The following is a 24,523-nucleotide window of genomic DNA, read 5'->3' as shown; positions in this document are numbered from 1 at the left end:
AAGGCTAGGATCAGTATGAGATCACAGAGTCATTCAGTCTGTTATCACAGGACTCTGTAGATCAATCAGTTAATCAATCAATCAGTCAGACACCTGGACTCACATCTAAGGTGCACTGTAAAACCAAGTCCTGACTCCATCAGCCAAAACCTGAAAACCAGGCCCAGAGACAGATGAAGCTGTCCACTCATGAAAACTTCACCATGAAGAGCTTTAGATCTGATCTTGTTATTTTCCAACTTAAACATAATTAATGGTATTTTCCAAAATAAGGAATTCACTGAGCAAATAGAACAAATGTAATACACAATGAAAAAGGGAGAAGAAATGAGAAAGGAAAACGGAATTATCTTGACACTGGAGATGTACAGGCACATATATACACATATATGTCTGTTTACTGTACGCACAGAAAAATGTGCCACATCAGCAACAATTAAAAACAAATGAGGGAAACAAAGAAAGTGACAGGAAAATGTTTTAGCGTGCAGCTTCAGTGCTCGGTTTGTCCTGCAGAGGGCGCAGAGTCCTGCAGGGTCTGTAGACTCATCAACACACACAAAGAGAGAGGGGGCGGGGGTTCAGTCTGGGCTGAGATGGGTTCTGGGGGCGTTTGTTTCCGATCTTGGGGATTTACAGACTGTTTTTAGGTGTCAAGACCATTTTCTGCTTCAAACTCTGAAACATCGACACAAAAGAGACATCGCTCCGTTCTCCATTCATCCATTCATCCTCTCATCCATTCATCCCCACATCCATCCACCAGACACCAGTCTGTGGTTTGAATCCTCTGAGCATGGACATGTCTCTGCTGTTTGTCTGCAGGATCTTCATTCAGCTCATCCCAGGTAAGATTATCTTATTATTTATAGTTTCTGGCTTTTTTTTTTTTTTTTTTTTACATCTTATTTATTTTTGTTTACAGTTGCCTTTCATTTATTCTGTCTTTGTGGACATGGAGCTCGTCGCCTGTTGTGGTTTTTAGACATTTATTCCGGTGGTTTCTTGTGGTTTATGCTGAAACAATGATGATGATGATGATGATGACAGAGAAAACAGATCGAAGAGAAGCTTCATGAAAACTCGTTTCCACAGGAGCTCATTTTTTAAAAGAACAGCAGTGTGAAAGATGTTTTCCGAGAGCAGGAGAGAGGTGATATATTCGTTTAGTTTGTATTGATTCTGAATATGTCAGATACCAGTTTATCACTTTTTAAACATCAGGTGACTTCATGTGGGGTCACGACTCAGAGGTTGAGAAACTTTGAGTTCTCAGTGTTTATCAGTTCACACATTTTCTTGTTACAAACATTTTAACATGAATGATTTCATCTTCATTTTCTGTTGGGTTTTTTTGCTGGTGGTCTCGTGTGAAGCTGCATCTGTATTAATGACAGATCTCAGATCAGCAGGACCAACGTAGTGACAGGTACCTTTAATAGATTTGGACCTTATTCTACATATATCCTCATTATCATTTGATTGTGATGAGACTGATGACTGACTGGGATCAGGATCAGATCAGAGAGTCCGGATCCTCTGGACCAAAAACTGAAGAGTCATAAAGTGTTAAAGAGAGGCTCTGGACTGTGAGCTCTGAGGAGAGGTCACATTCTTTACACATGATTTTCCACTTTTGGGGTTGAAGTGAAATTTAATATTCTCCACCAAACACAACATGAAATGAGAGCGAGAATTCAAGCTCCAGAAAAAACAGCAAGTTGAGCTGATATTTATTTATCAAGCAGGAGACCGAATTCACAGAAAACAGAACTGATCAAAAAAGAAAATAAAATTTAATAAAAAGAAAGCTCAGATGAGTTACGGCTTCTGACCTGAGCGTTTGCACAATCTGTACAGGCAGAGCCAGCAGAGACCGTTAACAGCTGTCTGTTCTGTCACTAACATGAGTTTGACAGTGAAGGTTGAAGTTCAGAAGGAAGAGCTGCAGGTTCATGGATCACTGATTATTAACCACACCAGTCTGACTGATTCCCATCAAAGTCTTTCAAAATAAAAGGATGTGATTACAGTAGCTGTTTAAAATCAGTTACATTAATACACCTAACCTGCAGAGGATTTTCTTGATTAGTCTATGATAAGATGGCATCTTCAAATTGTCCTGTTCTGTCCAAACCCCAAAGAGACTTATTTTATTTTGACAGAAAACAGAGAAAACCATCTGAAAGACTGGAAACACTGGAACTGCACATTTTGACTTGGTTTTTGCTTGAAGAACAACAAAAAAAAATAGTTGCAGATTATGTTTCTGTTTATTGACTAATGGAGTAATCAACTAATCATTTCAGCTCTATGTATTTATCTGTATATCTACTGTACTGTGGTTCACGACCTGTTCACACAGCAGCCTCCAGCTCTTACGTCTTTATGTTCTGACTGGTGCTATCCATCAGAAAACTTTATTAACAGCAGCTGGACGGACAGATGTTATTATGTCAGTACCAATGTTTGCTTATTAAGCTCTCAGTTGTTATTGTTGTTTGTCTCCTCAGCTGTGTTGCTGATGTGGCCGTGGTCCGTTCAGGGTCTGCGTGTGAACATGTTTCCCAGAGAGCCTCTGTTCACACTGGGGGAGCGCCAGATGCTGGTCTGCTCAGCTCAGGACTGTCCTGTGACGCCAAGCTTCGCCTGGTCTCTGCTGGACGATCGGCCTCTGACCGCCTCCATCAGAACCAACGGGACCCGGTCTGTGGTGACCTTTGACCCTGTAATGATGGAGCATGAAGGAGCTCTGCTGTGCAGCGTCAGCTGTGCAGCAGAAAAGAGGCAGACCAAAGCATTTGTGCATGTTTACTGTGAGTTTACACACATACAAACACACAGTGTAACGGTGATCACATGAACATGAAAAGTCTGTGAGTGTTGTGTGTTCACGTGTTGATTTTAGAGTGAATGCCTGAGTGTTCCTGATGTTTCACTTTAACCCTCTGCGGTATGTTTAGTCATCACTAACTTTATTGATACAGTGTGTGGAGACAAGCTGAGGAACCCGGTTCAGAGCACTGATGTGGAGCCTTCAGTGTCACCGTGTCTGTTTTTATGAGTCCACATCTGAGCTCTGAATATTTCCATGTTCAGACAGAAAGATGAGTCAGATAAAGTCACTTCACATGAATAACCTTCTTCTGTATTCCTTCTTTTGATCTGTTCAGTAATAATCATTTTAGAGATCATCAGTAATGATTTGTGCGTCCTCAGCGGATCATGGGTCTCTGGTATGCTGTGTACTGGCAGCTCTCTACAGTCAAACTGTCAGACTTCAGCTGAGTTTGTGCTGAACCCAAAAAAACGCGAAGGCACGGTGCCCGGAAACACGTGGACTGCAGAGGGTTCATAAATTAAAGCACCTTTAACAAAAAAATCCTTCATCAAACAGAAGAGGTCAAAGTTGTTAAAGTCTGAACAGATTTTTGAAATAGATTTCTGGACCAGGTTGTAGTTTTTGACACGTCAGTCCTGAAGAGGTTTGAGGTTCCCGTCTCCTCACTGGTTTTTCTTTTTATTGGAAAAAAGCCAAAAGTTCTGGGAATGTTGCTGAATTTCTCCCAAATCTGAGGAGAGAAACACGTCACCAAAGCAGAGTTCTGTTTCAGTCTTTCACCTGATGTCTATGAAACCTGGTTTCTCCTGTTTTAAAGTCTATGTCTGTCCTCTGTGTGTCTGCTGGGTCCAGCCTTCCCATCAGACCCTGTGATCCAAGGCCAGGACCAACTGAGACTGGGGGTGGAGTCCATGCTGACCTGTCAGGTGTCTGATCTTTACCCTGCTGAGCAGCTGAACCTCACCTGGATCAGTGGGGACAGAGTCCTGCAGAGCATTGTTGGAGATCCTGGATCCAGCTCTGTCTGGTCTGAATACAGGTTCACTCCTCAGAACCAAGACTCAGGAACCAACATCAGCTGCAGGGCCACGCTGAACCTGCCAAACCTGCCAATTGACAGCAGGACCAGAGAGACCACCATCCTCTTAAACGTGCCATGTAAGTCTAAGCCCTGATGTTTAAGTCCTGCTGTCTGAGTCTGAGTTCTTCTCTCTGAGTCCTGCTGTCTGAGTCTGAGACTGCTGCTGGTGGATCGGGCTAAATGCGATTAAACATGTCCACCTGTGTCAGACTGTAGACCCCAGAGAATCCAGACTGGTCCACCACTGGAGGACTCGTCCCTTTTTAATAATGAGTAATAAATGAGTGCAGAGCTGCTGCTCAGTGGAGAAACTCTGAACACTCCTGGATCCCTGAACTGTGTTTAGGGCAGAATTTTATGATTTTGGACTTAGATTCCAGCTTCCATGATGAACCGTATGACCGAGGTGCAGGTACAGTGGTCCACCTCTGGTAAGTTCACATAGAGCTGGACTCTTCTGTATCAGGACAGGACCTTGAATCTGATTCTGTTCATGTAGAAACACAGAATGATTGTTATCCTTCTTCTTCACCAGTCGTGTTTAGTACTTTGCGCATCATAAAGACAGGCTGCAGCTGCCATGGAGAAGAAGTCAGTCAGAAAGCTTTAACCTGTTGCCATGGTTACTGAATTTTTCTCAAACTGATCCAGGGTGTGAAAGTGAACTGATTTAACAGCCAATCGTATCATCAGGTTTTTACAGTCACCTGACACCTGACACTTGACACCTTCTTAGATCTGTTTTTTTAGACCTGATTAGTCTGCCAGGGTCTGGTTTAGACCTTTTCAGACTTTCAGACTGTGGTGTAGATGAGTTCAGATTTTCAGGATCTGGTTCAGATTGCCCGGATCTGACCCATGAGTCCCCTGCAGATGCTCCTGTCGTGACATCGATCTCAGACACGGTGTTGGTGATGGCCGGCTCTGAGATCACGCTCAACTGTTCAGCGGAGGGGAACCCCCAGCCGACCATCACTTGGAGCTTCAGAACAACAGATGGTCAGTCTCTGTGGCGAGGTCGAGGTCAAGGCCCTCAGCTCGTCCTCACGGCCGTGAGTCTGTCTGAGGCCGGACGCTACGAGTGTGAAGCCCGAAACAGTGAAGGAAAACAGACGGCTGCTGTGGATGTCATTGTTCACGGTGAGAGGGACGCTCCTGTCATGTAACAGCTGGAGTTATGAGGTTTTAGTGTCTCTCCCTTGTCTACCTGTCACCATGTCTAACACCTGTACCTGTACCTGTACCCCACACAGGTCCACCCACCAACACCTCCATCTCTGTGAGTCCAGGTGAGGAGGTGGTGGAAGGTCAGCAGGTCACAATTACCTGCCGCTCAGATGCAGCTCCGCTCGCCATGCTGGTGCTGACGAAGGAAGGGGTGAGGCTTCAGAGGACTAACATCGCCTCCTCCTTACTCTCCTTCAGCCTCTCTTCCGCCCACCTGGAAGACTCCGCCCTCTACCAGTGTGAAGCCTCCAACCAGTACGGATCCCAACTGGTCTCCAGCTCCATCAGTGTCAGAGGTTGGACCACAGACTTTATTAATATTATAGAGCTGAGCAGTGAACAGCAGGGTGTTCAGCTGCTCCACAGATGTTGGTAAAATACAGCTGGACTGATTCAGGATAACAGCAGGCCGTATGATGGGGGGTGGATGGTGGTTCTGTTTTTAACTTCAAAGTTAAAATCACAGTTCTCAAACATGAATGAAAATCCTGATCAATAGCATTGATTGTTCTGATCAGTGCTGTAAACAGTGAAGGCTTCTGTCGTTCTCTCAGCTCACCCCCTGCAGGTGGAGGTGAGTTCTCGGGTCTCAGTAGCAGAGCGGGGTTCAGCTCTGGTCCTGACCTGTAGAGCGTCCGGATGTCCCCACCTTCCCACCTTCACCTGGAGGAGAATGGACCAGAACCGGACTGTCCTTCCTTGGACGCAGCAGCAGGACAGGCAGTCCCTGCTCCACCTGTCGGACCTGGACCTCCAGGATCAGGGAGGATACAGCTGTGAGGCCAAGTGTGACTCTGTCATCAGGACCACAGACACCCAGGTCATCATCTACTGTGAGTCTGACACACCTGAGATGAGGTCTTTATGATGTGGACAGTAATCATTGTCAGCTTCGTACGGTGGCTGAGGGAGGACAAAATGCTGAGTCAGAAAACTAACAATAACCCACCTGAACGACTGAGCAGACACGACTTTCTCCTTTATCATCAGTTTAAGGTGGTATTAACAGATTCAGACAGTCCTCCTTAAGTCTTCTTTTCTTCATCATTGAGAACACAACAAACACCTTCATCTAAATTTGGGAATTTTAGGATCAGAGTCTGAGGTCCTGTCATTTGTCTCTTAATTTGAAAAGGCCAAAATCAGCCCTTTGGGTACCTTAATTTGAAAAATACTCTCTTAACAAATTAAGTAAATTTGAGGGGGTTCGTGACTTTGCCCTTAATTATCAATGACGATGTTGAACATGGTTCTCTTTGCAGCCACTACAAACTAATACAGGATCATAGAGAAACAGTTTAAATGATCCGTCAGACTCGAGTGTGAACGTGTGAATAGTGAAAGCAGCTGGAAACAGGAAGGAAAAGTGGCGTCTGGTGCGGAAGTAAAAAGGAAACTGTTATACAAAGATACTCAGGTTCCATCAGTTGGACTTGGGTTTGAAAAGTTCTTATAAAACACCTCAGCTCTGTCTGCCCTCTCTCCCTCTTTCTGTTGCCAAGAAATATGGCGTGTCCTGCAGGACACGTCTCATGTTGTGAATGCAGTCCAGTTTAAAGAGAAAGCCAAATGTGTGAGCTACGACCATCATTCATTTGGCGACAACACACTGACCAAGGCCCAAACACAAAGTTTACAGTTTCATATATTTTTATGAAAATGACTAAAATGGAAAAAAAAAATCATGGATTGGAAGTTTGTTGATTTGTAATCAGAAGCAGGACGGTCCAGCATCAGCTGGCTCCAACTCCCACACTCACTTTTACTGCCTGCCTCTGAAGGCTGATTAAAACCTGGATGGTTGTCTGTCAGGACCTGTTTCAAACCATAATTTCATCCTCCTGAGGATGAAATTATGCCATCTGTTCATTCACACGTCTCTAAACTGTGACACACTGCATTGTGGGAGCATCTGTGGTGTGAATGTTACAGAGCTTCATATAGAGTTTTATGTAGATTTTACATGTTCGCTCAGAATTCATACAGAACAGTAAAGATCTTGACGTGTAGTGAACTGAGACTGGGGCTGTGTATGTGACAATATGATATATTGCGATATATTGGGACATTAGCAAGCAAGGCGATATATTGCAATTTTCTTTTTCCCCAAAATAGTCTAGTTTTAGATGCACTGTCTTGCATCCAATCCCCATTTTACATACAGCTTCCATGTGTGCTCACTGATTGGCTGTACTGCCTGAATATTGGACTCTGGCGTTGCATAGCTTGCAAACAGCTAACTAGTGGTCAAAGGCTTAAATACAACACAAAAACTCAGTCACCTTGTAAATATCGATACAGCGCTTCAGAAAATCGATACGATATCGTGTCATAAAATATTGCTTTATTTTAGTGTATTGATATTTTCTTAAACTCTTAACAGAGACAGGTTTCAGACTCAGTTGACTCTGGTGACTTCCTCTGGTGCAGACTCTGAACAGCCGATGTCCTCTGGCTTGAATCAGTCTGAGAGGAGAGCAGATGAAAAACACCCAGATATTAATCATCAGGATTTCATTTCACATTGAGACATTCCTACGTGTCTCTGCAGGACTCAGAGGCAGAGCTGCAGTTTGTTTGGACACATTCATTCCTGTTTGTCAGAGCAGAAAGGTCAAAGGTCAGAGTTTCACTCTGCTAGTTTAGTGCTGTTGCAGAGAGCGGGAACATTTCCTCCCACAGATCTGTCTTTAGTCTGAGCTGAGGAGGACTAACTCTAATAACGCTCTGACAGACACAAAGTGACACAACAGGGGAAAAAAGAAGCCAAACACCCCCCACACATACCCCCTGCTGACCCCTTTACGGAAAACACTAAATCCTCCCACAGTACAGAGACAGAAACAGGAGAAGAGGAGTCAGTGTTTGTGGTTCTGATCGTCCACATTACACAGAAACTCAGTGTTCATCATCACACTGCTGACAGCTTCCACACACAGAGCTTTAACACCTTGACCCTGGATCAGTTTCATCCTGTTCAGTCTGAATTTCAGTCACTCGGAACACAGATGCACTGACTTGCCCCCGAGCCCTCTAGACCTGATCATTACCCTTTTAAAGGCCTGGCACGTCACTCCACATTGACACTGCTCAAGCTATACCAGGAACATTTAATTTTTTTACCATCTGTGAGAGCGAAGAGCAACAACAATTTGGTTATTTATATGCAACATTAAAGATGCGACATTGGCAGGACAGTGAGAGTGTTCAGGACTTATCTGTAAAGTATTAGCTCTTATTACGGCACTGCTGACGTTCGACTTTGTGTGTGTCTTTTGTTGTTGTTCTTGTTTTTTTCTGGTGTTCTTGTTTATAACGCTGAGACGACGACACGTTTCCTGTCGTAGCGTAGTGGGACAATAAAGTTCTGTTCTAAAGTGATGTCCTCTGCCACCAGGGTTGCTTTCTGCAGCTCACTTCTCCTTCTCCTGACTCTCCCTCCCTCCTCTGGCTCATTCCACAGACTTTGCACTGGGACGTCATCCAAAAATAAATTTCTTCTGTAGACTCAGTGAAAATCTTCCAAGCATAAAACTTTCATGGATTAAGATTTCATAAGTTAAACAGTAATAACTGAGCCTGTATGGACTCTCTCTCCACTACATCAATCTAATAAGGGATTAAAAAAGCCAAATCAAGTTACTCTCTCCAGCTTTGGGGTTGACCATGTGGGAAACGAATGGGCCTCAGATACTTTTTTCAGGGAATCCATTCTCATGAACTTAAATTTCTCAGCTTCAGTTTAACCAGAAAATCGAAACCAGCTGAACAGTTGCTGCTGTCACATGCCAGATGTTTTAATGAAAGTTTCTCAACTTCCCCCTTCATATTTTGAGATCTTTGAATCTAAACACTGATGGCTTGAACTGACAAATGATCAGCAGGGTGTGGTCTTTTAACAGTTCTGATATTTCTTCTACATGTAAACATCTCTGTGTTTTCATTTCTGCTGTTTTTAATCTCTCCAGCGTTTCCATCTGATCCAGTTGTGAAGGATCCTGGTCCCGTCATGCTGAGCCAGGAGGCGGTTTTTCACTGTGATGTCATTAATGTCTTCTCGACCAATCAGCTGACGATTCGGTGGCTGTCGGGGAACACAACACTGATGTTAGAGTCCTTCGGGATCTCCGGTTCTTTACAGAACGTCTCGTCTGTTCTTCAGCACCAGATCATGGGGAACCAGCAGGTTCTGACCTGCAGAGCGGAGCTTCTGATGGAGCACAGAAACATGTGGATGTCTAGGGAGACTACCGTCCCTCTGCAGGTCCACTGTGAGTCTATGAGGAAATAAAAGCCTTTAGGCTCTTACTATGAATCAGCTGCAGGAAGTGCTGACCTCACCTTGTGATATACTTTTTTCAAATGTGCAAACAAGCTTAGTTTACTTTATTTCAGCTGGATAATTCAGTCAGGATTACCCAGCACTCCAGGGAGTCCTGGGTATGTATAGTTTCCATCTGAAAACCAGAAGAAGAGTTTGTCCTGCGTAGACCTGTCCATGGGACTCCAGAACAAAATCTTATTTGGGAAATTCCATGAACTCAGTTTTGACCCTATTACAAATAAATGCTTTGAACCCTATTGAGAGGGGAAGCCATGCCCCATGTTACTGCATGCTCAGGGAAGTGGACTTGGACCTTAATTGTTCTGCACATGTATGATCTTCCAACACGGCTGATTGTGAACTGTCTGTATGCAGATCATACAGTTCTTTATGAGTCAGTGATAACAGCAAAAAAAGGGGAAACTGTCATTTTTAATATATTTTAATTTTAAATGTGTGTTTATTTGCCAGTCAGCTGTAAGCTCTTCATCTCTACATCTCTGAAAAACATCATAGAGCTACTAGTGGTCAGAAAGTTGTGCCTTTAATTCAACCCTCAGGTAGAATATTTAGTCATAACACCACAGATGTGTATATTTTTTTCAGCTCAGATTCAGGATTTCATTGATCTCAGATTCAGCTTTTATTAACCCTGATTCAGGCTTTGTTAAACTTAGATTTGAAATTTTAGTCATCTCAGATTCAGGTTTTGTTAATTTCATATTTAGGCTTTGTTAAACTTGGAGAATCAGGTTGTCATAAACTTTCACTTGGGATTTTGTTAAATTCACATTTAGTGCTGAACCTTTCATACTGTCCCTGGACAAAAGCATTCACCAAATGAGTAAATGTAAATGTAGATTCAGGATTTGTTAGCCTTTAGTTCAAATTTTGTCTGACCCAGGTTGAGGTTGTGTTAAACTCAGATTCAGGTTTCTCAGACCTTGTCTGTTTGTGTTGCAGATGCTCCAAGGAAAACCTCCATCTCTGTGAGTCCAGGTGAGGAGGTGGTGGAGGGTCAGCAGGTCACAATCATCTGCCGTTCAGATGCAGCTCCGCTCACCACACTGGTGCTGAAGAAGGAAGGGGTGGAGCTTCAGAGGGCTGACTCTGCCTCCTCACTCTCCTTCAGCCTCTCCTCCGCCCATCTGGAAGACTCCGCCCTCTACCGGTGTGAAGCCTCCAACCAGTACGGATCCCAACTGGTCTCCAGCTCCATCAGTGTCAAAGGTTGGACCACAGGCTCAGAATAATGACACAACTTTACCACTTTACAATCAATCAGTACATTTGAAAGGAGAAAGGAAGTCAAAGGATGTGAAAGCTGTTTCTGTCATTTAACTTATTTATATCGGTCTAGAAAATAATTATCATTGTAACTATTATTCCTAACTACATTTTTATTCATTTCAGTTACAGTTTTAGTCCTGTTCATTTTTTTTTTTTTAAACTTTTTCCACATGAATAGTTTGGTGAATTATTTTTAGTTTCACCTCTGTTTTTATTGGCAGTGTTCTGGATGTTTGTAATGTGAAACTGCCAATAAGATCAGAGGGTTCATACTGAGATTTAGAGGAAGTCCTGCTGAGAGGTTTCAAAACAAAACCCTCCATCTCGCTCTGTACGCCACATCAGAAGCTCAAAAAACTAAGTTCTGCATTATCACTCTTGTGCAGCTACTCAGCATGATCAGGGCTAAATCATTTATTTTTTATTCAAACTTGTTTCTCTTTGGATTTAAATGTAAGACAGATACACAGGTACAGTTCATTACACAGGGTCTGAACGTTATTACCTAATGTTAAAGACAAGAGGGAAAAAAGGGCTGAACATGTGGACAAAACTGAAGTGGTACCTCCTCCAGCAGGAGCACTGGGTCCCAGGTCTTATAAAGAACCACAGAACCAAACTGTTCCAACAAAATTTCCTCCAGGTCCATGAACTGATGCAGGTTTAGTGGAGAAATCTGTAAGTGACTATATTGTTAATGAGATCTCATACTTTATCATAGCTCATAGGAATGTTGTTCTTTTACTGTCATATCTAGTATCTGCAGGCCTCAGGTATCAGAGGGTCAGACTGCAGCCTGTATGTAGACTGAGAGGCAAAACCTGGGGCAAAGAAAGTCTGAAAATCAGTCACTGCTGCTCCATAAGCTCATTACTTCAAATGTAGGATTATAATTAAAGGAGGCTCAGACGATTTATCAGCTCCTCCTTTCTCTCTGAACGCCTGGACCATACAAAGATGCTGCTTAGAGATTTCGGTGACAAACTGACAAACATGTAAACACACAAACTAAAAAGGAGTGGACCCAGTGCTGAGCCCTGCTTACTGAGGGCCAGCTCCCGGTAGGAAACTTTGAATTGGGAATTCTCACATCTCTTAGGTCTTTGTCTTCCTGTGTTCAGCCTTCGGTTTCTCTCTACTGGGACGGACCTCGCACTCCTTCACACGATCAGAGCAGCTGTGGGCAGAAATAAACTCTGAGTCCTCTCCTGAGAAATGTGTCAGACGCTTCCAGCTCTCAGCCTCTCGTCTCTTTCACAGAACTAGTCCTCAGTCTGAGGACTGAGGATGCAGCTCTGTGATTGAACAGCAGAACATTGAGCAGAACACAGCTCACAGCTGCACAGTCACAGTCTGATGTGTCAGCGATGGTGATGTTTTCTTTAAAAGCAAACACAAAATGACGCAATGCAACAGTTTATTACAGCAGATGTAAAGCAGTAATGCACAGGCAGCAGTCACAGTATCCAGTATCAGGTGCTGAAGTGTCAGTTAAAAGGCTAAGAAAAGGTCAAGAGGTTCATCTGAGCAGCCGTCACACTGTGAGTCACAGAGAAATATGCTGCCTCTTATGATCCCACTCTTTCTTGGTGGTGGCTCCTTTAGGATCCGGAATAAACAGCAGGTTTTAGCTGCTCCCTCCAGAAACCGACCCAGCAGGAATGTCCACAAACCTCTGGGTTTATCATGACTGACTGAAGGTCTCTGTTAGTGCTGACTGACTGAATGGCCCTGTGGTCTGGCCGCTTTATCTGTGGCGCCTGGTTATTGGTGATTAGCCACCACATAAACCTCCTAACACACTTCTTGCTGAGCATTATGCAAACATAACAAACAAGTCTGACACAGTCTCAGCACCAGTTCAGCAAAATCTGGTTAAAACACTCCTGAATCTCTTCAGATGAATGGATGAACAGAAAATGAGTATTTTCACATTAATGAATCATTAATGAAAGTGATGGTTGCAGCACAGCTCTGCTCAAACTGTCCTGAATCATGTGACCAGGTCCGTCCTCAGCTCCGAGGTCTAACTCTGATCTCTTTTCTTGTGGTCCAGCTCCTCCGCGAAACACCACAGTCCTCGTCCTGCCGTCTACAGAGGTCCAGGAGGGACAAAATGTCACCGTCTGCTGCCGAACCACGAGCTTCCCGCCATCAGCCATGATCCTGAAGAAACTGAGAAATGGGACAGAGATATATTCCCTCAATGGCACCTTTCTATTGGTCAACGTCACAGCCAGAGACTCAGGGCTGTACCAGGTCAACGTGACCAATGACCTTGGTTACCAGGTCAAGGTCTTCAGCATCAGAGTCACAGGTCAGTCAGACCAGTTCAGACCAGTCCACTGTCCTGTCTGAGAGTGAAAGTGGTCAAATTCAAATCTCAAGTTTAACTGTAGAATTGTAATTTATGTTTTTCAAAGACAGTTTGGAAACAGAGCTGGTGTCAGTAGAAAACAGTCCCAGTCTGTGTTTCAGTCTGAAGTCCTCCTCTGCCTTTTCCACACAGAGAGAAGCTCCGGCCTTCCTTCCAGTCACAGCGTCGTCCTCATCCCAAGCATCTGCGCCGCCGCTGGGGTCGCAGCTGCTGCTCTGTTCCTCGACTACCTGAGGAGATCGAGGAAGAAGGGCTTCTATCAGCTGCACCAGTCTGCTCCACACTCGGCCTGAGCTGGACTACCAAGCTGTGACTTCCATGTCCCTAGAATTTGGCAGCTGTCTCCCAAAGTGTGGCTTCTAAAGTACATTTCACTCCAACACACAGCTCTGAAGGCCCAGATACGGCTGTGATGTCCCTGCTTGTGGCTACCATTTCCCAACATGTGGCTGCTGAGTTCCGTCATTTGGCTTCTGAATCCCAGTGTGTGATGAGTATGTGCTATTTGCCAAGTTCCAGTATGTGGCTATCACATACAAACATGTGACTTTCAGATCCCAACACACGAGTCCATCCTGAGAAACACAGATGGCCGTTACCTGCCGCTCAACAACGAACCGTCTGAACAGCCATAAAATCTCCATCTGTACTCGTCAGTGCTCGTCTGTCGGCTCCTAGCAGCTTCGCAGCTTATTTTTCTGCTGAATCAGCGACTTTTTAGTGGGTGAACTGTCCCTTTAACTGCCTGAAGACTCAAACTGAAACTTTTCCTCTTCCAATTAAGTTGTACAGTGTCTGAGTTTGGTACTGCTGTATCTTCAGTTGTTATGTGCTCCAAACAGAACCACATTGTTCCTGTGGGTCTGTGTTTATCTTGGATAGGCTGCTGTTCTTACTCCAACGTGCTGGATGTACAGTTTCCACTCTCTGTTTGTATTAAAGCTATTTATTTCTTCACTTCTGGAGCGTGATTTGATTTCCTGTTCTGTGAACGTTCTGTTGTGGGATTTTCCTGTGTCCCAGCGGGCCGGCAGCTTTCTCTTTCACTTCTGCCACGTTCTGTGTTTACTGGAAGTCTTCAGGGTGTTTCAGCCAGTAACCATGGACACAGCTACACTGCTATTCAAACCTTTTTTTTTTCAGGGTTTGTTTTTCAGGGTTTTTCCCCTAACAATTTAAAGGTGACGTCTTTCAGATCTTTGTTCATTAAAGTTTAAAAAAGGAAATTTGAAATGTGTTCAGCTCCACCTTAAATGTTCAGCTGAGATAGGAGTAATGAGATTCCTTCAGGGTAAAGATCTAATCCACAGTGCCTTCGGTTTCAGCTCCCATTTCCTGTCATCTTCACCCTCCCACCCCGCCCCAAGAGAGAGGTTGTGTGGGAGTGTGGGAGTAGAAGAATGACTTCTCCTAACATGATTGGGTTTCTGTGAACTGCTCTCAGCCTGCAGACATTTACTCAGGGTTGAGGAAACCTTTAACAGGGTTCCACATGGATCAGAGCAAAACTTGAGCTGAGACTTAACCACTGCTGAAGACCTGATGTCAAATAAGGTTGAATGACACTGAATCCACTGAAGTGAAATATTTTACTTTGAAAACCATCTGTCTGACGAAAAATTCCAGTGAGTCATTATAAAACTGCTTTTTCTTTTGGTTTCACAAAGACAAAATTCAGTTCAAAACTGAAACAACTGTTCAAGAAAGGCAGCGTTTGCTCATATCAACAGGTCATCTTCACCACCTCATCCTCATCAGGTCATCTTCATTGTCTCATCTTCATCACCTTCTCCCTGTGAGGCGAACAGTTCTAACCACTGCAGCACCCATAACTGATCACTGCTGACATCAAAAGGCAGGTAATTAGTGTGAAAAGTGAAATCAGGAAGTGAACGAGTAATTAAATCGTGGTGTGTCCAGAACCCATTTCTGAAAAATAAAGGAAAGTTAGTCAGGATTTTAAAACTTAAAGAGAAAAATGTCAAGAATCCTTTTTTTCTTTCACTGCCACCTGAAAGAAATCAGACATTTTCCTCAGACCCAGTTTTACTGTTAACAGCTGAGACAGGATAAAGTTGAAGGCTCACTTTGAGTTAGTGGTCGTCACTGTGGTGTCTACACCTGAAACGCAGGTGTTTTCATATTTAAAGAATATTGATCCAACACTGATGATTTTTTTTACACTGTTTGATGTCAGCAAATTACTTTTTATCATTGTTTCATAATTTCGTAGGTTCCTGGATTTTTCTGCAGAGCAGAAACAAAGCAGAGACTGTGTGAAACTAGTCCAAACACTGGAGGCCTGATCCACATTTGCTCCTCTCCCCACACCATCTGAAACCTGTCTGTTTCCATGACGACGGACTGAAGAGCCAACAAGCTTTGTGTTGAAGAGAAAAACCACCAGGACATTTAATTCATTCGTTCAGCTCGTTTAACAGCTCAGAGGATTCATGTTAACGAGGGACACAGGACAGGAATTAGACTGATCCACTGCTTTGCACCAGAATGAACCTTCTGTAGTTTATATGAACATAAACCTGCTGAATGTGGGCAGTGTCTGCTGAGTTAGACTTCTTAGTTCCAGGGTAGCAGCTCCCTCCCACAGTCAGGTGATTTCCTTTATATAAAAGAAGATGTTCAACATTTTCTAATCTTGGATATTTTAAAATGTTGGAAACAGAATGTGGTGGAAAGCTGTTTATGAACCTTCAGGTTTTCTGTTTGTCTTTATTTGGATTTTAGCTATCACCTTTCCAGATTTCTGTCTGTGTGGTGGTTTTGTGTCTATTTGTGGGTGAGTTGTGTTTTGCTGACTTCTGTCCGAAGCTTCCTGCCACTGCAGATCCACATTAACACTGCACAGATATTGAACTAACTACTACAGCACACTGAACAAAATGGGGCTCCCCCCGACCCCCTGACCCCTGATGCCCCTGGTCCTGTGTAATCCATCCACAGGACCGGGCTCTGCTCATGCAGATTCAGCTGAAACAAAGTGAATGTGTTGATAAATGTGTTTCTTTCTGCTCCATCTGGTGTTTTTCAGTCGTGTGGCGTTCACTGTCCTGCTGGGCCTCCATGACCTCTGACCTCTGTGTATTGTTATGTAAGAAAGGACGAAGGGTTCTGCTGCGTCTTGTCATTTTAATCTGCTGCTCTGCTGGTATTTCCTGTCCGAGAGAAGAGGAGATGTAGGTCTCTGTTTCCTGAGCAGAGGAGTCTCTGCCAGCAGCTCACTCCAGTGTCACTTCAGAACCATGTGGATCCTCTTCATAGGTTCTCCAACAGATCAGTCTGTACTGAGGACAGTCCAATCTGCCTGTGACATGCTGAAGGAACATCAGAGAGCTTTAATGATGAGTTGAAGCTACATGTCCAGCAGGTCCTGGTTCTGGTCCGGAACCTGGTCATTTGCTTCGTTCTGGTCTTACTTCTGTACCAGGACTGGTGCAGAGTAACAGGATGACACAACACCCAGAAGTGGACTGATGATTGGACTTTCTGTCAAAGTCCAGGACGACTGGTGGACCCCTTGGTCTGAGTGGCAGGTGCTGGCCTGAACACTGATCAGCTCCGTGTTCACCTGAGCACTAACAAGCATTTGTACTGATCTCACCTGTACCTGCATCTCACTTGTACAATAACTAACAACAGGAGAAACAGAAAGAATAAAGGAACAATAAAAAAAACATTAAGAAGAAAGAATAATAAGAAATGTTTGGCACCTTTTGTCTTTTCTGGTTTCGTCTTTTCTTGTGTGATGTTAAATTGTTTTGTTGTGTTGTTTTTGTGTGGAGCAGTTACGTCCACCTTGTGGCAGTTGATGGATCGGAGTGAAGGAAAGGATGAATGCTGATCCAACAGCAGACGCTCCACACACACAGCTCTGACTCCCTCTGCTGCTCACATCAAGGCAAGGTGTGTGTGTGTGTTGGGTTGGGTTGGGCGAGGAGGTGGTGGTACATTTCATCGGGAACAGAGGATTTTAAAGACAAAATAAAGGTGAGAATGTACAAAATCTGATGCTTTGTTTCGGTGAATGAAATCGTTGAAACCAGCTCCACTTTGACCAGTCAGAGCTCAGTGTGAGAGATAATTATCTGTCACTGGGGCTTTTCTCTGCTTTGAGTACTTTTACTTTACTTTTACTGCAGTAATATTTTCAGTGCAGGACTTTTCCCTGTACTGAAGTTTTTCTTACAGTCTGGTATTAGTAGCTGTACCAAAATAAAGCTATCAGCACTTTTCCAGTAGTAGCATCACTAATACCAGTAGTACCCGTGGTATCTGGTGCAGTAACACCAGTCAGCCTTCGAGTAACTTGAGCTCTTTTTAAACGCCTTTATTGTGAAATCTGACCGAGCCGGAAGTTGGCAGTTAGCATACCGTAGCTAAGTCTGCCCCGTGAGTGTGTGTTCAGGTGTGAAGATGTTACCTTTATCTATCAAAGACGACGAGTACAAACCCGCCAAGTTTAACCTGCTGGTGAAGATCTCAGGATGGTTCAGGTAAACTCACCGCTGCTAACGGAGCGAACGGCCTATAACGGTACGCTGCTAGCCTCATGCTAACCGGCTAGCCTCATCCAGTCTGTCATACGGTTTCTATCAGACCGACTTTTATCTGCCTGTCGGTTGTTAACGTGAGTTACCGACGCTGTGCTGTGTGAGACTGTGACCGGCAGGTGTGAATAACCCGGTTTTCACGGGAGTGTGACTCCGGTTCAGACTGTGATGTGGGGGTTTCTGACTGTTGTTTTCAGGTCGATCCTGGCGGATAAAACCTCCAGGAACCTGTTCTCCTTCCTCTGCCTCAACCTTTCCTTCGCCTTCGTGGAGCTCACGTACGGCATCTGGAGCAACAGGTAGGCCGACAGAGCAGGCACCGGCCGGGTGCTGGTCCGGCGTCAGGCCGGCTGCTGGTCCGGCTGTTCGCTTCAGGATGTGCCACGTATGTTAGTGAGTGAGTGAGTGAGCGTGTGTGTGTGTGTGTGTGTGTGTGTGTGAGTAACTCTCTGTGTGTGTTGGTGTGTGCATGTCTTTCTATGATTGTGTGGACAGATTTTCGTTTCGAAACCATTGCTGTGAGGACATTTTAGCTGCTCCACACAACTTTAAAGGGCTGAGTGAGGGTTAAGACCCGGTTTTAGGCTCAGGTCAGGGTAAGGGTCACACACTGATGTGATGAAGCATGTGATCAGTCCTGAGTCTCTGCAGCTCTGTGCTGCTCCTGCTCCGGAGCTTCCTACATGTTTCAAACATGAAATCCAAAATTCAGAAATAGTACTTATGAAGTGAAAAGGTTTGGACAGAGCCGGTAAAACCAGTAGGAAACCTGAGAACCAGCAGGGGGATTTGTCTGTCCCTGGTCTGGGTTCCTGCCCTGTGGGAATCTAAACATCACATTCTTACTTTAACCTGAACCTTTGTGATTTGTGCTGGAAAAATGAGAAGCGTTCACTGGTTCCTGCTTCACTGTGACGACCTGATGTGTTTCTCAGGGAACTGAGTCAGTTTGGGTTTTAAACTGTCGGTCGCTCAAAACAAGACTCTGGACTCTGTTTAATCACATGTTGTTCACATTTGAACATTTAATGAATGAGTGAGAAAATAACTGAAGCTGAAACATTAAATAATTAGTTGCAGCATTTAAAGTTTGAATGATCTCACAGCAAAGCTTTGAGGTTTCCTTATTTCTCAGCAGATGGTCCTGAGTGTGCGACGGTTTGTGTTCTCCCTTGTGTGTTGTGTCTCCAGTTTAGGTCTGATCTCAGACTCCTTCCACATGTTCTTTGACTGCACCGCCCTGCTGGCAGGTCTGGCAGCCTCCGTCATCTCAAGGTGGAGATCTAACGACAGCTTCTCCTACGGGTGAGATGATCCTGATCTCTGTGCTCTGTTGCTCAGGTCTGACAGATGTCAGGTCGGTGTGTCAGATGTTAGTGAACATGGTCTGTTGTCTCCTGTCAGAGTCAGTGCTCTGTTTCTCCATCTTCTCACTACCTGACACGTATAAATGAAGTAAAAATCTAGATTTGCTTTCTGCAAATCTGAGCGAGCGAGGAGAAGCTGGTCAGACCGTCCAGCTCAGACCGACCTGGTTTTCAGCTGCTGTTTGTTTGGTCTGTGTTTCAGTTACGTCAGAGCAGAGGTGCTGGCCGGCTTCGTCAACGGACTCTTCCTCATCTTCACGGCCTTCTTCATCTTCTCTGAAGGAGTGGAGGTAGTAAACGCCAGTCTCTGTGGCCGCGCTGTGATCGATGAGTCTGTACATAGTTAATGTCTTTGGCAGAACACATATAGACTCTATAGTTTGTTTGATGTGGGAGTTAAAGGATGAGTCCTGATCAAAGAGAACTCTGAGACTACTGGAGGTCAGGGCGACGCCACCTAGAGAAACTAGGTCATTAGCTAATGTGTGTCTGACATGTTTAGGGCCAATTACAATAACTTCAGTCTTATCTGAGTGTAACGGTCATCCAGGTCTTCATGTCCTTAAGTTAAATGTTCCAGTCTCTGTAACAGGATGTGATGGTTAAATGCAGCACTAAGATCTTACAGGACCAGTTCAGAGATGAATCCTGTGTCTGATGCAGTTAGAAGGTGATGTGTAACTTTCAGCAGTGCTGTCTCAGAGCTGTGACTGACTCTAAATCCAGATGGAAAATCCTCAACAATCAGTGATTGTTCTCTAGAAAGTCACACAGCTGATTGGAGACTGCTTTCTAAGAGACAGGTTGAACCTCTCTCCCTCTCTGTATTAATCTGTCTTTCTCTGTATTGACCCGTTTCCCTCTGTGCCTCTCTCTCTCTCTCTCTCTCTCTCTCTCTCTCTCTCTCTCTCTCTCTCTCTCTCTCTCTCTCTCTCTGTCAGAGGGCCTTGGAGCCACCTGATGTTCACCATGAGCGGCTGCTTCCTGTCTCTGTGGCCGGTCTTTTGGTCAACCTGGTCGGGATCTTCGTGTTCCAGCATGGAGGACACGGACACTCACATGGAGAGGAAGGTAGAACATCAGAACCATCAGGGTTACATTGTGCCGGACAACGTACAGCAAACATTTTAAATCAAAGCATAAGATAACAGCCCACAGACACGAGACAGAACCAGCAAAGGAACAAAGCATTTACAGACTCCAACAGAATCTGCCTCCAGAACCTTCAGCACATTTCTAAAAGCCCTAATCGTGCTCAGCTTGTCTGGCTGTAGTTCAGTCTGCAGAAGGAACAGCTGGATTTATTTCTATAATAAAAGCCTAGCTTAAGCTTCAGGTTCATTACAGAGTTTACAGTGTAAGGTTTAAAAGTTAAACAGCGTAATACCTCAGTGCAGCTTTATGGAACCACACTGGAGCTCACTAGAACCTCTGTAGAACCCCAGTTCTCTAACCTCTCTGCCTCTCTCTCCGTCTCAGGCCACGGTCACAGTCACTCTCTGTTTAATGGCAGTCTGAATCACGGCCACAGTCACGGAGGACACGACCACCACAGCAAACACGCAGACTGGCACGAACACGGACACGGTGGACACGGACACGATCATGGTGGACATGGACATGATCATGGTGGACACGGACACAGTCACGGTGGTCACGGACACAGTCACAGTGGACACGGACACAGTCATGAGGAACCACACTGTCACGGTGAGTGTCTGTAGTGTCACTCCTGCTCAGGTTCCCTGTCCAGATGTTTGTCACACTCAGTAAACCAGGGACACAGAACGGACACAGCTGGAATCACAGAAATGTACAATCAGTTTAACTGCTTTCCTTAATCAGAGCTCAGGTGTGTGTGTGTGTGTGTGTATAATATCTGCTGACTTTTCTTGGTCGGTTTTCGTTTCAGACGAGCTGCAGCACACTCCGGGGAAAGGCTCCAGTAAACAGATCCTACAGGGTGAGAACAGCAGCTGAGTTCCACATCACATCTCAGATTACAAACAGGTTTATCACAGCAACTCTAATCTTCAGGCTGTTTCCCACACTGTACACGCCTTTTGTTTGGACAAAATACGGTGGACAAACAGATGCAGTAAGGGCTGTGGTTATTGAATTCCCAAACAAATAACAGATAGAAAGTGATTAAAGGTTCAGATTTAAATGGATTTAAAACAGAACAGATACAAGAAAAAAAAAATGTATATACAGACATTCACACACATATGTAACAGTGTATGCAACAATACAAGGCAAAAATAAATTCAAATATGGACTGCAGAACATGGACTGAAGCAGGAAAAGTTAATATCACAGCTCAGAGTGTGAAACGTGCCTCCAGTGACTGGTTGTCAGATAAACTTTAGATAAAACGTCTGTCAAAGACAACAAGCTGTCCTCAGATCTGCTCATGAAACCGATGGAATATCTCTGTGAAGCATCTTTGAATATGACGTCTCTGAGTGCAGCTGCACCTGAAACTAAGCTTTACTGAGCCACCGGGGGGCGCTCACACACCACCATACGACTGTTTGTCTGTTTATTTAAAACCATGTATCTCAATAACTGCTGATGTTTAGTTTTTCAGATATAGGACTGAAGGCCTGAGTCTCATCTTCTGTTTCTTAAGCTGAAAAAAAACTCAGATGATGAGAAAAAAATCTGTCACAATCACGAAGCTTAAAACGAGCAGTTTTTCTTATATGGAGATCTGTGGTTTTCATTTGGCGTGACGCTGCTGTAAGAATGAGTTTAGCTGCTGCACCTGACAAACATCAGAACATGGAAACGGGTGAGCTGTGTTTCTGTATGTGTATTTGTGTAATATTTGTGCGTGTGTGTGTGTTGCAGGCGTCCTCCTGCACATCATCGCTGACACTCTGGGCAGCATCGGTGTGATCATCTCTGCTCTGCTGATGCAGAAATACGACCTGATGATCGCCGATCCCATCTGCTCCATGCTGATCGCCATCCTCATCGGCGTCAGGTGACTCACACACACACACAGACATACATCTTTGTGAGGACACTCCGTGACGTAATGTATTCCCTAGCCCCTAACCCTAACCCAGACCTAAACCTGGTTCTAACCTGAACCCTAAAACCAGGTTTGAACCCTCAGACAGTCCTTCACAGTTGGGCCACAGGACCAATTTTAGCATAGACTTTATGGATTGATAATGATGATACTTTAAAAAACTAAAGTTGACTCTCCGTGATGGATTTTCTCTCTGGGCTCAGCTCTGTAGGTTTATCTCCACAGAACTGATCTGAAACCAGCGTCTGCTTCAGAGCAAGCAGATCAATCAAAAACCTGATGGATACTTTGGAAAATACTTTCCACTAATGTAAAGAATGTGCACTTAGTAGCTGATGGACTCCAACATGCCAAACCACCAGTATGGACCTGGAAATAGTCCTGGAGTCCGGACTGGTCCTCTGGTCCTCGGAATGTAAATGGAGTGGCCAGATTTCCCAGAAGCCCCGGTGATAAATGGAGTTGATGCGTGCTGATGTGGTTTGATAGGCTGGAAGTGAATGCAGCTGCAGATTTAAAGCGTCAGCAGAGTGAGGAGCCGAGCCGAGCCGAGCGGAGCTGTGGTCAGCTGAGAGGTCTTCACATAACCACAGGCATCAGGTTACTGCAGCTGGAAACTGCTGCAGTCACAGTTCACAGGCAGCAGAACTTCAGTTAAAAATCGACAGATTATTCAGAGGAATCTGAGCTGCGCTGCAGGGTATAATTCAGACCAAACTCCAGCAAAAAATCAGAAGATTATAGGGGAACAGTTCAAGTATAATGTTCAAATCTGAAACAGCTGGTTGGTCACTCAATACCAGACTGCAGTAACAGTAGTAGTATTTGTACATCATCCTGTAAACTGGTAGAGACAGAGTAGTAGTAAATGCAGCATTTGTACCGGTAGTAACAGTACTAGTACATCTTGTAGTTGTTTTAGTAATTGTAGCGCTATTTGAGCTTTGCTGGATAAAACTCAGGCCAAACTCCAGTTAAAAACCAGTAGATTGTAGGGGAACGTTTCAGGTCTAATACTCAGTCCTGAAAGAGTGTGTGTGTGTTTTGGTTTTAATGTGGTGTCGGGTTTTTGTGTTTTATTTCTTGAACTTGTTGTGACTGTACTAGTAAACACATTTTAGCAGTAGCAGCAGCAGCAGCAGCAGCAGTAATAGCAGTAACTGTAGTAGTAGTAATAGTATAAGCAGTATTACATGTATCTGCAGAGTCAGGGAGCCTTTGACTGTCAAAGGTGGAGGTACTGTAGTAGTGGTAGTGGTATTTGTATTGGTAGTATCACTGTGTGGCCAGTGTTAAGATACCCAGTCAGTCTCACCGTCCCTCTCTGACCTCTGACCCTCAGTGTGGTGCCTTTACTGAGGGAGTCCATCGGGATCCTGATGCAGAGAACTCCTCCTTCATTGGACCATGCCCTGCCCGAGTGTTACCAGAGGGTGAGTACTGGCCACACCCACACCCACATAAACCACAACTCCCAACTGGATCCACTGGAGCGGTGTTCCAGGTGCAAATCTGTAATTTGGACCGCTCTGTGTGATGGACAGGTCTAATTCCTGGTTTGTTGTGTTGCGTTCAGGTGCAGCAGCTGCAGGGAGTGTACAACCTGCAGGAGCCTCACTTCTGGACTCTGTGTACTGACGTTTACATCGGGACATTAAAGCTGCTGGTCGCCCCCGACGCCGACACCCGCTGGATCCTCAGCCAGACTCACCACATCTTCACACAGGTACCTGAACGCACCACATCTTCACACAGGTTTATAGTGGCAGTGTACTGTATTACGAGTGCTTTACTAGTACCGTTTACCTGTTGTGCCTGCAGTGTTTGCAGTACTATCTGTACAGTATTGTAGTATTAGTAGTATTTACCTGCTGTGCATCTATAGGCTGGGGTTCGACAGCTCTACGTTCAGATTGACATGGCGGCCATGTAGAAGCTCCTCCTCTTCTTGACACCTGGGACCAATCACATTCATTGTGCTGCTGCAGGTGATCCCCCCCCCCTCTCCCTGCTCCCCAAGAGTCACTGCAGACAGACTAAGACTGGGGATGGGGGGGGTACAGTTGGGACTGTAACCTGATGAACTCAAACAGCCCCTCCCCCACCTGCTTTTAATTTAATGTACCTGTACGTCCATACCCCCCCAAACGAAGAAAAGCATTCTTGCTAAGTGCCTTCATCATAATTCAGAGACAATCTGAGCCCCACCTCCTCCCTGACCCGCCATGACATCACTGCTGGGACCACACTGGTGCCAGCTGATTGGTCCATGATGAGTGTGTGTGTGTGTGTGTGTGTGTGTGTATGTGTGTGCGCGTTAGTACGTGCGTTGTGCCAAACCATGTGACCGGTCAGAGGGTGTCAGTCTTTTTTCAACTGTAATAAATAATTTGGTTTCTCTGAGCTG

The 24,523-nt window shown here is 44.7% G+C and overlaps 2 protein-coding genes across 2 annotated transcripts; both read left to right on the top strand.

The window, feature by feature from the left end:
• The first annotated feature begins 682 nt into the window (after window positions 1-682).
• On the top strand, window positions 683-14,092 carry vcam1b (vascular cell adhesion molecule 1b). The gene is made up of 10 exons (XM_041041060.1): window positions 683-848; window positions 2,514-2,816; window positions 3,695-4,000; window positions 4,797-5,063; window positions 5,177-5,446; window positions 5,705-5,983; window positions 9,119-9,421; window positions 10,438-10,704; window positions 12,821-13,081; window positions 13,274-14,092. The coding sequence occupies exons 1-10, from the start codon at window positions 797-799 to the stop codon at window positions 13,432-13,434; spliced, it is 2,469 nt and encodes an 822-aa protein (XP_040896994.1). The 5' UTR covers window positions 683-796; the 3' UTR covers window positions 13,435-14,092.
• Window positions 14,093-17,508: 3,416 nt separating this feature from the next.
• Window positions 17,509-24,519, top strand: slc30a7 (solute carrier family 30 member 7). Its single transcript, XM_041041066.1, has 11 exons — window positions 17,509-17,652; window positions 17,907-18,008; window positions 18,901-19,014; window positions 19,279-19,366; window positions 20,018-20,147; window positions 20,556-20,786; window positions 20,989-21,039; window positions 21,930-22,065; window positions 23,459-23,549; window positions 23,693-23,842; window positions 24,002-24,519. The coding sequence occupies exons 1-11, from the start codon at window positions 17,573-17,575 to the stop codon at window positions 24,047-24,049; spliced, it is 1,221 nt and encodes a 406-aa protein (XP_040897000.1). The 5' UTR covers window positions 17,509-17,572; the 3' UTR covers window positions 24,050-24,519.
• The last annotated feature ends 4 nt before the right edge of the window (window positions 24,520-24,523 follow it).

Source organism: Toxotes jaculatrix, chromosome 6 (assembly GCF_017976425.1).
Source record: "Toxotes jaculatrix isolate fToxJac2 chromosome 6, fToxJac2.pri, whole genome shotgun sequence".
Lineage (NCBI taxonomy): Eukaryota > Metazoa > Chordata > Actinopteri > Toxotidae > Toxotes > Toxotes jaculatrix.
The sequence above is the reverse complement of the archived record's forward strand: the minus strand, read 5'-3'. Positions and strand labels throughout refer to the sequence as shown.